This window comes from Gopherus flavomarginatus, chromosome 11, assembly GCF_025201925.1.
Source record: "Gopherus flavomarginatus isolate rGopFla2 chromosome 11, rGopFla2.mat.asm, whole genome shotgun sequence".
In the NCBI taxonomy this organism is placed as follows: Eukaryota; Metazoa; Chordata; order Testudines; family Testudinidae; genus Gopherus; species Gopherus flavomarginatus.
Window position 1 is genome coordinate 26,299,058 of NC_066627.1, and position 15,178 is coordinate 26,314,235.

General features: G+C 39.8%; 1 protein-coding gene across 1 annotated transcript in view; it reads left to right on the forward strand.

Annotated features, from left to right (window-relative positions):
• The window catches only part of ITCH (itchy E3 ubiquitin protein ligase), a 119,995-nt gene that overhangs the window by 22,548 nt on the left and 82,269 nt on the right, over positions 1–15,178 (forward strand). Inside the window, exon 2 of the mRNA XM_050917296.1 lies at positions 8,694–8,784. Coding sequence (XP_050773253.1) covers positions 8,715–8,784 — 70 coding nt within the window. The 5' untranslated portion in view covers positions 8,694–8,714. The remainder of the gene's footprint in view (positions 1–8,693; positions 8,785–15,178) is intronic.

Genomic DNA, 15,178 nt, shown 5'->3' on the forward strand with positions numbered 1-15,178 from the left:
GCTACTTGTAACTTCAGCATCTGGATTTTGGGTTTTAACTTGTAGTCTTTGAGTACTAGGGCACAGGCTACTTTGAACAAAATAGATCTGTTTAGAAATTAAAACTGATTAACTGGCTGACTGTTGTGGCAGTGTATTGGTTAAGTGATGTACATATGAAGGTGTGCGTGGGGAAACTGGACGGGCCCCATTTTGCTGTAAAAGCCCTTCTTGATCCTTTCACTGCCCCAGTTACAATCTGATGCAGAAACTCTCCTGAATCCTATTTCTTTCTAAGCATCTTTTTAACCCTTTTAGTGCCAAACCACCTCTACCTCCTGCTGTTCCTAGCAACTAACTTTCAGATTGAAACAGTGCATTATACAGGCTGCTAAACAGTAGTGCCACTTGTATAGTATGAATAAGACATAATGCTCTAAGATTATAGACCAAGAAGTTGATGTCACATTACACAAAGGATATTTTTAAAGCATATTTATCATGCTCATTTTGGTCCAGCTCTCTCCTCTGAGTTGTGTCTTCATCAGGAGCATTGTGTGTATTATTTTCTGTCCATTGAGACTGTGAACTCCAAGGGGGAAGAACCATGTCTCCCTGGGTTTTGTACAGTTCAAGCAGCACACTGTCAGCACTTAATGTGGAGTAATGTTCTGGATATTCACTCTTTCCTAGAATTGTATGCTCTGCGTACAGTTTCATCTCCTCTTGCTGTTTTTAGATCACCCTAAAATAGAGAAACTGTTGATAAGTAAAAATTTAAGAGCACATGTGACTAATTTCAGAGTTGATTTTTAGCATATGAGAATGGCCCATTTTAAAATGTGATCAAAAAAACTTTTGTGTGCCATTTGACTAAATCCAGGAAAAAGTGACTGTTTGGGATTCTAATGGTGGTGTGCGTTGAGGATGAATAGATTAAAAGATTGTAGAAGGCACTCAACTACTATGGAAATTGATAGGTAGAAGACATAATGTCAAATCTGTTTTTGTTTTTCTTAGTATTCTGGTAGTGGCCCTCCGCTTTCCAGCTACCCTTTCCATCTGGGCTCTCTGCTTCTCACTTCCCCCTTTTTCCTCCTAAATGAGAAGTGGTTCAGAAGCTGCTCTTCTCATTTCCTGCCCATTATGTGAAAAGAGGAGTAGCTAAGAAGTCACTCTTCCCTGCCTTCTCCCCCTCCTGAAAAAGAGTTAGTGGTGGCTGCTCTGCTGTGTTCCCTCTTAGCTCTCTCTCTTCCTGTCAAATTAGAATCAGAACTTGCGGTGATCTGGTCCCTGCCTCCTTGCTACTCTCCAGAGAAGGAGCCAGTGGTTCAAGGCCAGAAGTTCAGCTCACCCTGTCTGAGTTGGTTTTTCAAGTCCCGATAGCACTTCTGTTATGGAACTTTCATCTTCAAGCACTTCAAACTTCAATCCTCCCAATTCCTATTGCTCAGATAAGTATTAGCACCATTTTACAGATGGGGAAAAGTTAAGCAATGAGGTTAAATGACTTGCCCAAGGCCACAGAAGGAGCCAAGATTAGAGCTGGAATTAAAACAACTCTTGATCGTGTGTGTGTGTGTGTGTGTGTGTGGACTAAGTTCCTTTCTCCTTTGAAGTTATGGCATTTTGCACACCACATCGAAGAAGAGTGATATGATAGATTGCGTTTGATATACATAAGATCACATGGACTTTATGGAGCTGCATAATTAGCCACAATTTGCCTTTTTGTCCAGATATTGCATACTTCTATAAAAATGCTGCTGCTTTGTGCACCTGAGGCCTGGCCTACACTGGAGGGGGGTGGGGGGATCAATCTAAGTTACGCAACTTTAGCTACATGAATAATGTAGCTAAAGTCAACGTACTTAGATCTACTCACCGCAGTGTCTTCACTGTGGTGAGTCGACTGCTGCCACTCGTCTGTCGATTCTGCCTGTGCCTCTCATGGCGGTGGAGTACAGAAGTCAATGGGAGAGAGCTCGGGTTGATTTATCGAGTCTAGACTAGACGTGATAAATCGGCCCCCACTAGATCAATCGCTGCCCGCTGATCCAGCGAGTAGTATAGACATACCGTGAGTTTCATTGACCACCATTTTGCTTGTCCTGCCCTCTTCTGCTTTTTGGTCTTTTCCCCATGCTAGAGAGTTTAATGAATTCCCTGTATCTGCTCCAGCATTCTGCCCGCAAAAGGCAGCAATTTGATAAGAGGAGGGGAGTCTTTTCAGACTGTGAACAGCAGCAAGCACAGGAGAGTAGCAATATCAAGCAATCACTCACTTACCCAAAATTTCTGTAGTGGGAGTTCTTCTTTACATTTTGTCATTTGGTTTGGTTTAGCAGAGGCATGAGGTATCACTTTACACAGCTCCACACAAGTGGGGCTAAGGAGTTCTGCAGAAGGGGAGACTGGTCGTTTAAAGGAGTGAAGCAGCAGGGCCAGCCAGCAGCAGAAGACGCTCCAATACTTGTGCCAAAGACAGGCTTACAGGAGTTATATAGGGCTTTTGAGTCTCACTGGATCTGCTAGCCTCTTGTTCTGCTGCTTCCTAAGCCTTTCGTGACAGAACACTGTCTTCAAATAACCGCCTCCAATATTAACTCCCAGCCTACTTAGGCCTGGGCTACACTGGCCAGTGGGGTAGGGGGATCGACCTAAGATACTTAACTTCAGCTGCAAGAATAGCGTAGCTGAAGTTGACGTATCTTAGGTCGACTTACCTCACGTCCTCATGGCATGGGTCGACTGTTGCCGCTCTGCCATCAACTCCACTTCCGCCTCTTGCTGCGGTGGAGTGCAGGAGTTGACGGCAGAGCAACCGGGGATCGATTTATCGCGGCTACACTAGATGTGATGAATCGATCCCCGAAAGTTTGCTCACTACTTACCGATCCGGCTGGTAGTGTAGATGTACCCTTACTTGAATAAGTGTGAACTTCTGAAGGTGAACTGTTCACTTAATGTACTTTTATCTTCTGAAGTTAATCTTGAATAATGCATCTACTGCAATTACTTTCTTTCCACAAACCTCTTACCTAGAGTCTAACAATTCCTGATTCGTTATTTGTGTGAATTTACACAAAGGATAAAAAATGAAAGCTGTCTGTGAACTCTGGAAGTTCCAGAAAATGTTAGGCTGCATAACATTGAAGGTTGTCAGATGGTTTAAAATCATTTAGCATTCCTTCAGAATTCAATGCATCCTATCTGCCTCTACATTAGGGAGCAGTGCAGCATAGTTTATCTAATATTCCACATACTGCAAGGGGCATGGGTCATGAAGATGAACTTCCTGGAGAAAATCCTTAACTGTGAGAGGTCAAAAACAATCACTGATATTACCCAGTCAAGCACTGAATTATTATTTCTGCTGGATGTCTAAAAGCACTGATTCCATGATTGTCCGAATATATCCTTCTGTATGCCAAGCAAGACTTAAATGCTATGTTCTTCATTTTCAATTTTTAAGAAATATATTTGATTTTGTAGCACAATACTCAGCTGATTTACAATGAAAAGTTTCCTAAATTGGTACCTTTTTATATCATGGAGTCATAGTACATAAGTGTTTCAAAGCAAACAGGTGTCTGTTTCAGCTGTCACAGACCCTGGAAAATATTAATATTTTATAAAAAATTAAAAAATGGTGTAATCATTAGTAATTGCAAACATGAGGGGCTAGTCACATTCAGTTTACTTAGGGAATTGTTAGTTATTGATTTAAGATTTTTTTTACCTGTTTTGTTACAATTAGCGTATTTTAAATATCCTAGGCTTTGGTAATTAAGCATTGGAGACAGCAAGAAGACACCCAGATACCCTGGAATGCCTGACTGGTATAGTAAAGTAGCTCTATGCAATCTTTTAAAAAGAAAAAAAGTTACAGGAAACTCAGTTCTTCTTAAAACATTAATCTAAATATTATTCTTCCCTACTTAAATCTTCTTCCTTGTGTATATTTACTCATTAGTGGAAACATGAAACACTAGAAAACATGCCTATGAGGGAAGATTGAAAATATTGGGTTTGTTTAGTCTGGAAAAGAGAAGATTGAGAGGGGACATAAGTTTTCAAGTAAGTAAAAGGTTGTTACAAGGAGGAGGAAGAAAAATTGTTTTTCTTAACCTCTGAGGATAGTACAAGAAGCAATGGGCTTAAATTGCAGCAAGGGCGGTTTAGGTTGGACATTAGGAAAAACTTCCTGTCAGGGTTGTTAAGCACTGGAATAAATTGCCTGGGGAGGTGGTGGAATCTCCATCATTGGAGATTTTTAAGAGCAGGTTAGACAAACACCTGTCAGGAATAGTCTAGATAATTAGTCCTGCCACGAGTGCACTGGATTGGACAAGACGACCTCTCGAGGTCCCTTCCAGTTCTATGATTATTTGCTCACTTTAGTGGTAGGAAGTTCTTGGCTCTTTTATGGGTAAAAAGTAGCATGACAGCTAGGGAGGAGTGATCTGGATTCTATTCCTTGTGAATCAACGGGATTGTTTATGGAGTTCAATTCAGTTACACCTGTGCAACCCTACTGGTTGCACGGATGTTACTGAGGGCCTACTTGTTGGCTCATAGAACCTTCACTATTGATGATGATCCCCAAGATGGAAAAGTCTGGAAAGACTTGCAGGGTGTTTTGTTTTTATTTTGAAAGTATGTTTTTGGTTGTATTTCAGAATGTTTGATACAGAAAACATTGATACAATAACATAGAGTTCTATGATGTCAGCTAAGAATGTGAACTACATTCTATATTCCTTTAGCATCCATCAATAAGACAATTTAGTAAGGATGTGTCTACATGAGAAAATTGTACTGATTTTAACTTATGTGATTTTTAAAGCCCACAGGTAAACCAGTGCAGAAGGCTTATGTAGAAACTTGCTTCAGATGGGACTAGGGTTATTTCAATTTAGCTTAAGTCAGTTGAGAACTTAGTTGAGCTTTTCCAAAAAAGTGCCATGCAACCTTTTATACCTGTTCAACTATACATTGATTTAAAAACAGGTTTCAGTTAAACTGTTGCAACTTGTGTGTAGACTAGGCCTAATTTCTAGTCAGTTACATTTGGGCATACCCCCACAGACTGTGCGGCTGCATGGTTATCAGTGTGCTTGTGGAGTCTTTATTACTGGTGGCGATGTGTGAGATGGAAAAGAACTGAAGTTGACTTTGCAAGGCTGACAGTCATCTGACTACTCTTTAAATATTTGGTATGGTTATCACTTAAACCAGTGGTCCCCAACCTTTTTGGCTGGCAGGTGCCAGCCGAAGGACCACTGCGGTGGTGGAGTACCCGCCGAAATGCTGCTGAATTTTGGCAGTGACGCCTCTCGATGACGTCGCTTGTCGATGGCAAGCGGCGTCATCGAAGGCGTCCCTGCCGAAATTCGGGAGCGACACCTCTCGATGACGTCACTAGTCGGTGACAAGCATCGTCATCAAGAGGCGTTCCCGCCAAAATGCTGCTGCGGCATTTCAGCGGGTGCTCTCCTGGGGGCCAGGACGCAGGCGCATTAAGATGCTCCTGCGGGCACCATGGCGCCTGCGGGCACTGCGTTGGGGACCCCTGACTTAGACAATAAACATATAACCTTCCTATGCCGCTATTAGTCATTTTTCAGAATAGCTCATGCTTTAATTGGTAATAAGAAAGTGTTCTTATATCAGTTAAAATAGTTAAACAATTAAAATGTAGTTTAAAAAAATTAAAATACTTTCCTCTGTCACTCTTTAATTCTTAATATAGAGGCTTCACACATTGATTGAGGCACTTAACTGGTATATTAAGTTAATAAGGACATTTTTCATGGGTTCAAGATTCTACATGAACAGAACGGCTTGCAGAATCCTGCAAACAGATGCAGGTACAGATCCGTATCTCTATGAAGATGTCAAGATCTGTAGTGCACCTGTTTGTAGGAACAGGCTGAAATTTTTTATCTAGTTTTGGCAAGCAATTGAAACTTTTGCAAAAGTTGATGTTACCTGTTCATCACTGAAAACACGGTTACAGTAGAAATGAAAATATTACAAGGCATAATTAACCTACCTGTCTCAAATCTAATTTTTGAAATGTTACTGTGTTGGATTTGTTTCCTTTAGGTCAGGGCAGTGATTCATAGACTTAAATTATACAGGTAACTTGTTGTTTAGAACAAAATGGGTGGGAATTTTTATTTTTAATTAATATATTTAATTTGTACCAGAGGTGTTATGTGCTTAAAAAAAGTCTAACTATTGCAGCCAGCTGGGATATGTATGACTTGTGAGTTTTTGGCTTTTTTTTTTTCCCCCTCTTCTTTCTTCAGAGGCTGTTCATTAACAATTATGGATTTTTGAGAATTTCATTAGGTTGATTATTATAATTTGTTTTCTAATTGAGTAATGATACTTGATTTGTGGTATGTCACCCACATGCAACGACAGACCAATGGATTGTAGGAAATTTAGAAAACATCCAACAAAAGTATCCCAGGTTTCAGATTTGATTGACAGAGCCACCAAAAACTGATATTTCACTGAAGTTTGGAGAACTGCCCAATATACAACAGACTCTGATCTGTCATTTTTAATAATAATAATTAATGGAATTATAGCCACCTGAAACTCATCAGTAAGCAAGTTGCCTGTAAAAGTTTTAGGTCTTGCGCTTGAAAATACTTATACATGTGAATAATCCCATTTAATTAAATAGGACTACTCACTACTGCTTTCTACCATGCACCGTATTGTAGGTGAAAATGAGGTCACATATTTTGAGTCCTTTTAATACTTAGTCTTTTCCAAGCCTCTAAATTAAAAATTGCGATGAGAGAGATTTTAGGATTACGTTTTTATCCTTTATGTACTTACTGTCTGTGAATTCAAACATCAGGTAATTATCACATTTAGTAGAGAAGCATTATGTGCATGGAAAATGGCAGCTTCACTCTAAGTGCAAACACCTCCAAGCTGTCTGGTGTGTCTGCTTTGGTTTAGACATTTTGGTCTGCTACTTTCTTAAAGTATCCAAGATACCTAGGTTTTTAATTTTGCTAGACTTAATCGTTGTTCAGCTATGAATGGTGCTGCTCTATAAATGTCTATTAAATGTCTTATCTAATTTAATCAGACTTGTTTTTAAATACTTACATTAAAAGAACTCTCACACTGTACAAGATTATTAGAAAGATTTGATTCATAACTAGTAAAACAAATTAATTGCAGTAATAGCAGCATATAGTACTGTGACATACAGTATTGTTGTAGCCATATCGGTGCCAGAATATTAGAGAGAAAATGTGGACCAACAGAAATTGGTCCAGTAAAAGATATTCCTTCCCCCACGTTGTCTCTCTGATATTGTAAAGTCAATGGTACGTTAATATTTCTTCTTTGTCATACTTCCCAGTAGTGAACACCATCTGACTGTTACATTTGTGAGGCGAATTACCCATTTTTCCTTTTTTTCAAACAAATGTGGAAACATCAATTTCACATTAATTGACGAAGTATTTGAAAATTCACTTCAAACTGTAACTTTCAGGCAAGGAAGTTCATATTTTTATATATTTAGTCTCCTTATCCATATTCTACGCTGCACAATACATAATCTAAAATCTTTATTGAATAGCCATACTCATGTGTAGTTGACCCTGCTTGGACGGTCCACTAAAAGTGAACAAACCTGGAACCTTTTGCACTAAGTGCATAAGCATCCACTCCTAAAGGTTTACATCCCTTTGCTGGAAGCTGTGGTAGACTCATTAACATTATGTGTATGGCCTAGTCACTTGAGGAGGGACAAATACCTCCTTATCACTTCAGATTTAATGGTGCACTTTAAAATCTCTGGGAGACTAGCGTAACTGGACATTTCCTTCACATCTTCCACTTTTTATTAAATAAACACCACACATTTATCCCTTAGATCTGTTGGCATATCAGAGCCACTGATCTGATGCATTGTTTTTTTCAGGATAGGTAGTCTTTAAATCAGTGGTTTAAGGAGAATCTCTCTCCACTCCAGTGTGCGCTGAGAGTAGACAGCTGAGAGCCCAAAGGTTGAAAGAGCAAGGGAAAACTGTGCTGGAGTTGTGATCTAAATGGAGGGCATCTCCACAGCATGAGAGGAGACTGCTTTGTTTGCTCTTGAATAGTGCTTTGTAGAGCCAGGAGCAACAGCTGTAGACTGGACCCGATTTAGTACAAACAAATCAAAATGTTTGTCTTACAAATAAAAATTCAGTGGAAGTTACATTAAATTTACAGGAAAAATAGCAAGAATAATCTTGTTTTGGGAGTGCAGAGGAAAGGGAGGAGCAGCCACTCTACTTGCTCTGCCTCTTAATACTCTTAAAGTGTTTTCCACTGAACTTGACTGTTCAGGATTTCGAAGTACGTATTGAGGGTGGAGATTTCTATACATTAGATGGGTGGCAACCCTTCTGAGGATTAGGAGAACCTTCTCTCTGGGAGCAGGGAAGTAGAGAGGGATGACCACATGAATGACGACAGCCAGGTGTGATAATGTCGCCCTGGGTACTATGTGACTAGCTAATAAATAGAGTTAATCTTATATGCAGGCAAAATGGAAACATAGTTGCAAGGAAAACAAGTGTATTGTGTTTATCCTCAATATATTGTATATGCATGCCAAAAAATAGAGAATTTGATTTTAGACTTTATTATTGAGTTTTTAATGTCTGCTTTGCTTCCTCGTTCAGATTCAAGGCCCAGCTCATATTATGGCTGGCAGTGGGCCAAGATCAGGAACTGTCAGTGGATTTGCCATGAAATCACAGCTTCAGATTACTGGTAAGTCCTTTAAAAGATTAAATGTTTTCTCCTGATTCCTGGAGCGGGGGCAGGGGAAGTAACAAACAAAAAAGTTGTGTACATAGTTAAGTAATAAGATGCTACTGGCAGTATGTTGTGTTTCAGGAAGTTTTGGATGTGAAGAGGACAAGACATTCAACTTCGTTCTGCAATGAAACCAATAATGTTGCTGTAATTCCCTGACAGAAATGCCATTTTATTAATTACATCTTTTGTTAGATTTTAGGAAGGAAAAGATACATCTAGTTGATAACATGGTAAAAACCAGATGGGAGAAATTTCTTTATTTTTCTCATATTCCTCCATACACTTATTTAAAGGGAAAACGTCGGGTTAAGAATTGTATACATAAAATATTTTCTTTACTGATAACACTTTAAAAATTGAAAAATGATTAAATCTTAATATTTTTATTGCCTTTTATAATATACTCCGTACATTTCAAGTTAGGCAAATGTATACTGCTCTCTTCTAGTCATGTTCAATTGTTTGTTCTCATGCAGTACTATGTTATAGCTGTAGGGCTGCAAGTACTATAGGGGAATATTTAAATACAACGTTTCACATTTAAATTTGGGAATAATACTCTGTTTAAGTACTCATAAAGAGAGCACACAGCAGTGGATTTGTGTGTGTTGCTTTCATACACAATGCCTCCCCCACAGTGCTGCAATTAATAACTTGCCAATTCAGCTTCATTGCTCTAGCGCATCTGACAATAGTGCTGAAATGTCGTAAGGCAAATTCTGCACCATACTCATGGATGCAGAAGACCTTGCTGATGGAATTGGTGTGGATTCTCTGCAGAGTAGAGTGATATATAGAGCCCTTTTTTCTGGGTGTGCACCTCTGTGTGCACCTGCGAGGCTCATTGTACAACATGTTCAATGAGGATTTGGAACAGAGACTCTGGTGGTGGATCTGCCACTACACACATTCACTGGCAATCCTTCCATAGAGATGCTACAGACCTGGAGGTTACTCCAGCCATGAAACTGGAGGAGTATCCATGGAGCAGCAGCTGCACCTATGTAACCTATGGAGGAGTATTCCTCTCCACCACCACCCACCTTTTCCCAGAGAGATACAATCCAACTGCTTGATCTGGGATTATGTGCAGAAGGTACACAGATTTGAGTTTGGGGAGGATGAAAGGAATAGATTGAAAAAAGTGAAAAAGGCACACAGATATAGCAAGGAGAATGACAAAAGAAGAGACAGCAGGAGCTAAAGGCAATGCATGTTAGATTGGGACCAATTTTGGCCCCTTACTGAGTGGGCCAGCAGGAATTGGGAGGAGTACTTCGCCCTCTGCAAGCTGACTTGAAAAAGCAATGACGACAAACTTCAGAGAGTGCTATATTCACTCTTCCATCTGGTTAAGGAGAGCACTATAAGACCATGGTATATGGTTTTTGGAAGGGAGTAAAGTGTTACGGTCAAAAAATAGAGCATCCACTCACCACCCAGAAAGGGGAGCAGATTGATTAAAAAAAAAGAAATGGATGAAGACTGTAGTGAGGAATGAGAACTTTTTTTAATATGTAAAATATCCTAGTTTATCAGAATGTTAAGGTTTTGAAGTCAAATACTCAAAAGTTAGGAAATGCCAGAAATAAGTTTTCCCAGTGCAACCTTAATTCAGACCGCTTCTGAATATGCATTATGATAGACTTAAAATTGCATGCTGTCTTTTTTTTTTTTTTTTTTTTTTTTTTTTTTTTTTTTTTTTTTGCACAAGGACACCTGCTCATTCTCAGATCATACTCCTTCCTGAGACTGTTGTATGTAAGACCCTTGCTTCATTTGTTGCAGAAGTTGAAAGATGTGTTGTGAATGAGGCAGGGGACTGCAGGAAGAGGAAAGGATGGTCTCATGGTTAAGGCAGTTGAACGCCAACCAGAAGAACTGTAATTTATCCTTTCCTCTTCTGCAGAGCCCCTATTTGGTACTGGCAAGTCATGTAAACCAATTTTTTTGTAGATGGCCACTGTGTTCCTCATTGTCTGGATACTCAACTTGGTTTACAAAAGTATTTGGTTTACCAGATGTGGTTGTCCCATCTCAAAAAAGATATATTGGAATTGGAAAAGGTTCAGAAAAGGGCAACAGAAATGATTGGCGTATGGAGTGCCTTCCGTATGAGGAGAGAGTAATAAGACTGAGACAGCTTGGAAAAGAGACAGCTAAGGGGAGATATGATTGAGGTCCATAAAATCATGACTGATATAGAGAAGTAGATAAGGAAGTGTTGTTTACTACTTCTCATAACACAAGAACTAGGGGGTCACCAAATGAAATTAATAGGCAGCAGGTTTAAAAAAAAAGGAAGTATTTCTTCACACAACGCACAGTCAACCTGTGGAACTCCTTGCCAGAAGATGTTGTGAAGATCAAGACCATAACAGGGTTCAAAAAAGAACTAGATAAATTCATAGAGAATAAGTCCATCAATGGCTGTTAGCCAGGATGAGTAGGAATGGTGTCCCTTGCCTCTGTTTGCGAGAAGCTGGAAATGAGCGATGGAATGGATCACTTGATGATTACCTGTTCTGTTCATTCCCTCTGGGGCACCTGGTATTGGCCACTGTTGGAAGAGAGGATATTGGCTAGATGGACCTTTGGTCTGACCCAGTAGGGCCATTCTGACCCAGTAGGACCATTCTTATGTTCTTCAGCACTCACAAAAGTGGCTGAGGTCAGTGGGCACTATGTTCTGAACTTAAAGTGCTATAATATGCTCATTACTCTGAAAAATCAGATGCCAGACATCTACAATTGGGCACACAAAATTCATGGACCCATTTGACAATTTTAACTTTAAGGAACTGAGACACAGCTATTATCTGTCAGTTGAGGATAATACCATCATTCTCTATCACATGGTAGTGTTGTAAAGATGTTTATTAATTCTTGTGAAGTACTAAGATGTTACTGTGGTGAGTGCCATGAAAACCCATGATGAAATCCATAATTCTGTATTCAGTGCAATGTTTGAATGGTATGTAGTAAATAAAGCTGTGGAAAAAATAGCATGTCATCATGTCATTAAAGACTATATGCATACAATCCAATTAAGAGCTGAATTAAGTGGGAGGGAGAAGTGTGTGCAGTGGAGTGCTTTCTTATGGATTTTTTTTGTAGTAAACATATAGCAATGTGTAACTAGATATCTGTTAGAGAAGGCAAGGTCAAAGAAATGCACCTGCTCTTAGAGCAGAATGTGGTGAGGTTTGTTACAGCCCTTAGTTCCTGTGGGGGAGTTCACTCCACATTCTCGGACCAGTCCCAGAAAGCTCTGTCTTCTGAACAGGCAAGCCTTACATTGTAGAATGTTGTCTTGTGCTGGAGGAGTGAAATTGTTGACAGCCGTCTTCAGCTGGGGGACTTCCATGATCTTTTAGATACCCTGGGCCATTGAGAGAAGATAAGGACTCAGACCTTGAACTTGATTTGATATCCTGAGGGAAACTAGTGTAGAGAGTAGAGGACAGGTTTGCTAGGATTATGCTAGCTTGTGTTGCTGAAATGTGTTGCAGTGTTCTGTATTAGGAGTTTCCTAAGTGCTAAAGATCGGGCTCAGCCTTATTGTATTGCTGTAGTCCAGCCAAGAAGTGACAATGGTCTGAGATCAGGCTGAGGTCAAACCATCATTTGCCAGGATGGGGTCCCCTCGCCAACCAGATATGATAGCAGCATTCTTGAGTAATGCTTTCTATGTGAATGCTTTGCATCAGGGAGGAATCCAAGAGCATTCCTAACAGGTGGATTGAATTGACCAATTGTGGGAGTGTACTTTTAACCAGCTGCACTGTAGCTGCAAACTCTTCAAAATGCTTTCCTCTGACACCCAGTACCACTTCTCCAGTTGCTGGGGTCAGTGTTAATCAGCTGTTCTTCATCAACAAGCTGATCTTGTCCAAGAATTGGGCCATCTTGGGAACAGTATGGTTGTATGTGGTTCAGGATAGGTAGAGCTGTGTGTCATTGCATATTGCTGGCTGCCTGTAGCTGTTGAATAGGACCAGAGAGAGAATTGATCCTTGTGTAGGACTTGTCGTGGAAAATGACCACCACCCAGTTGAGTTGATCAGACAGCCTGAGGCTCCTTTATTGATTAATCAGAGAATACATGCATATGCATGGAGAGATGACAGGTCCTCTAGCAAGAGGTAAGTCGCTCTGCCCTACAGCAGTGATACCTGGGTTTATATAGCCAAAAACCGCAAATTACCATATGAACTTATACATCCGAGGATACCATATTTGGTTAATACAATGACATCTTTTAACCATTTGTTAAAAAACAACTACTATTAATATACCGGTTATGAGCTAATTTGCAAGCCTGCTCTTTGTTACTTCCCCTTTTTACGGGTTTTTGTAATTGTCAGGACTTTGACACCTGGTTTCCACCTACTTGCGGTTTCAGCAGCTGTGTTCTGAAGCAAATTTTGAGGAACTTGGGTCCAAAAATACCTATTGGTGTACCTTTGGTCAAATGATCATGAGTTATATTTTACGCCCACACAAGCAACTTAATAAACCATAATAAACTAAAAGCTGTTATAACTTAACAGATTTTCTGGTTCCCCTTTATCCAATTCTAGTTCCTCTTTTTGGGGCCCTGATCACATTTTTTGCCTCAGCGTGCCCTTTGTACAGAAAAACAAGTTTAGCAGGAGTTAAAACTCTTGCTTCTAGCTTACTTTATTCTCAGAAAAAAGCCTGGGGCCTTGGGTAAGGTGGGGTCGGGGGGGGGGTTTCCCTATCAGACTCTATAGTAGAGAGGTCTGCTAGTGAAGAGGCAGTTTCCCATTATTACTCATTGGATGTGTCCCTCCATGAAGGATTTGACCCATTTTAGCATATTAACCTGCAATGTATGGTTGAGAGTGTCAAATGCTGCTGAGAGGCTCAGGAGAATGAGAATGAATGTCTTCCCTCTAGCAACTGACATCAGGAGATCATCCCTCGGTGCCACTAAAGCAGTTTCAGTTCCTTGTCCATGCCTGAATCCAGATTGTTAGGTCTAGGATATTGGCTTCAATTAGATGATCTTGAAGTTGGCCTTGATTAGCTTCTCATTGAATTTGATCGGGAATGGAATGTTTGACACTGGGCAATAGTTGGCTATAACTGATGTATCCAGGTAGGTTTCTTCATTGTTCCTCCATGCCTCGGAGGAAGGAAAGATTTCTTCCCTGAATCAGTGCTCTAGTTGTGCCAGAATGCCCCCGAACACTATTCCAGCACTTTTTTTAGGAGCTAGAATTGTGTTCCAATTAGGGCTGTCAATTAATTGCAGTTAACCCATGCAAGAACTCAGAATTAATCGTGATTAATCAGTTTTAATTGTACTGTTAAACAATAGAATACCAATTAAAATTTATAAAATATTTTTGGATGATTTTTCTACATTTTCTAATGTATTGATTTCAATTACAACCCAGTATACAAAGTAGACAATGTTTCCTTTTTTTTATTACAAATATTTGCACTGTAAAAGTGGCAAACAAAAGAAATAGTATGTTTCAATTCACCTCATACAAGTACTGTAGTATAATCTCTTTATGGTGAAAGTGCAATTTACAAATGTAGATTTTTTTTTTATGTAACTGCACTCAAAAACAAAACAATGTAAAACTGTAGAGCCTACAAGTCCACTCAGTCCTACTTCTTGTTCAGCCAATCACTAAGACAAACAAGTTTTTTTACATTAATGGGAGATAAAGCTGCCCACTTCTTGTTTACAGTGTCACCTGACAGTGAGAGCAGGCGTGCGCATGGCAGTTTTGTAGCCTGCATCTCAAAGTATTTACATGCTAGATATGCTAAACATTCGTATGTCCCTTCATGCTCCGGCCACTATTCCAGAGGACATGCTTCCATGCTGATGATGTTCATTAAAAAAAAAGTGTTAATTAAATTTGTGACTAAACTCCCTGGGGGAGAATTGTACGTCTCCTGCTCTGTTTTACCCACATTCTGCCATATATTTAATATTATAGCAGTCTTGGATGATGACCCAGCACATCTTGTTCGTTTTAAGAACGCTTTCACTGCTGATTTGACAAACGCAAAGAAGGTACCAATGTGAGATTTCTAAGATAGCTACATCATTCGATCCAAGGTTTAAGAATCTGAAGTGCCTTCCAAAATCTGAGAGGGGCGAGGTGTCGAGCATTCTTTCACAAATCTTAAAAGAGCAACACTCCGATGCAGAAACTATAGAACCCAAACCACCAAAAAAAAGAAAATCAGCCTTCTATTGGTGGCATCTGATTGATTCAGATGATGAAAATGAACATGCGTCAGTCCACAATGCTTTGGATGGTTATCGAGCAGAACCAGTCATCAGCATGGACGCATG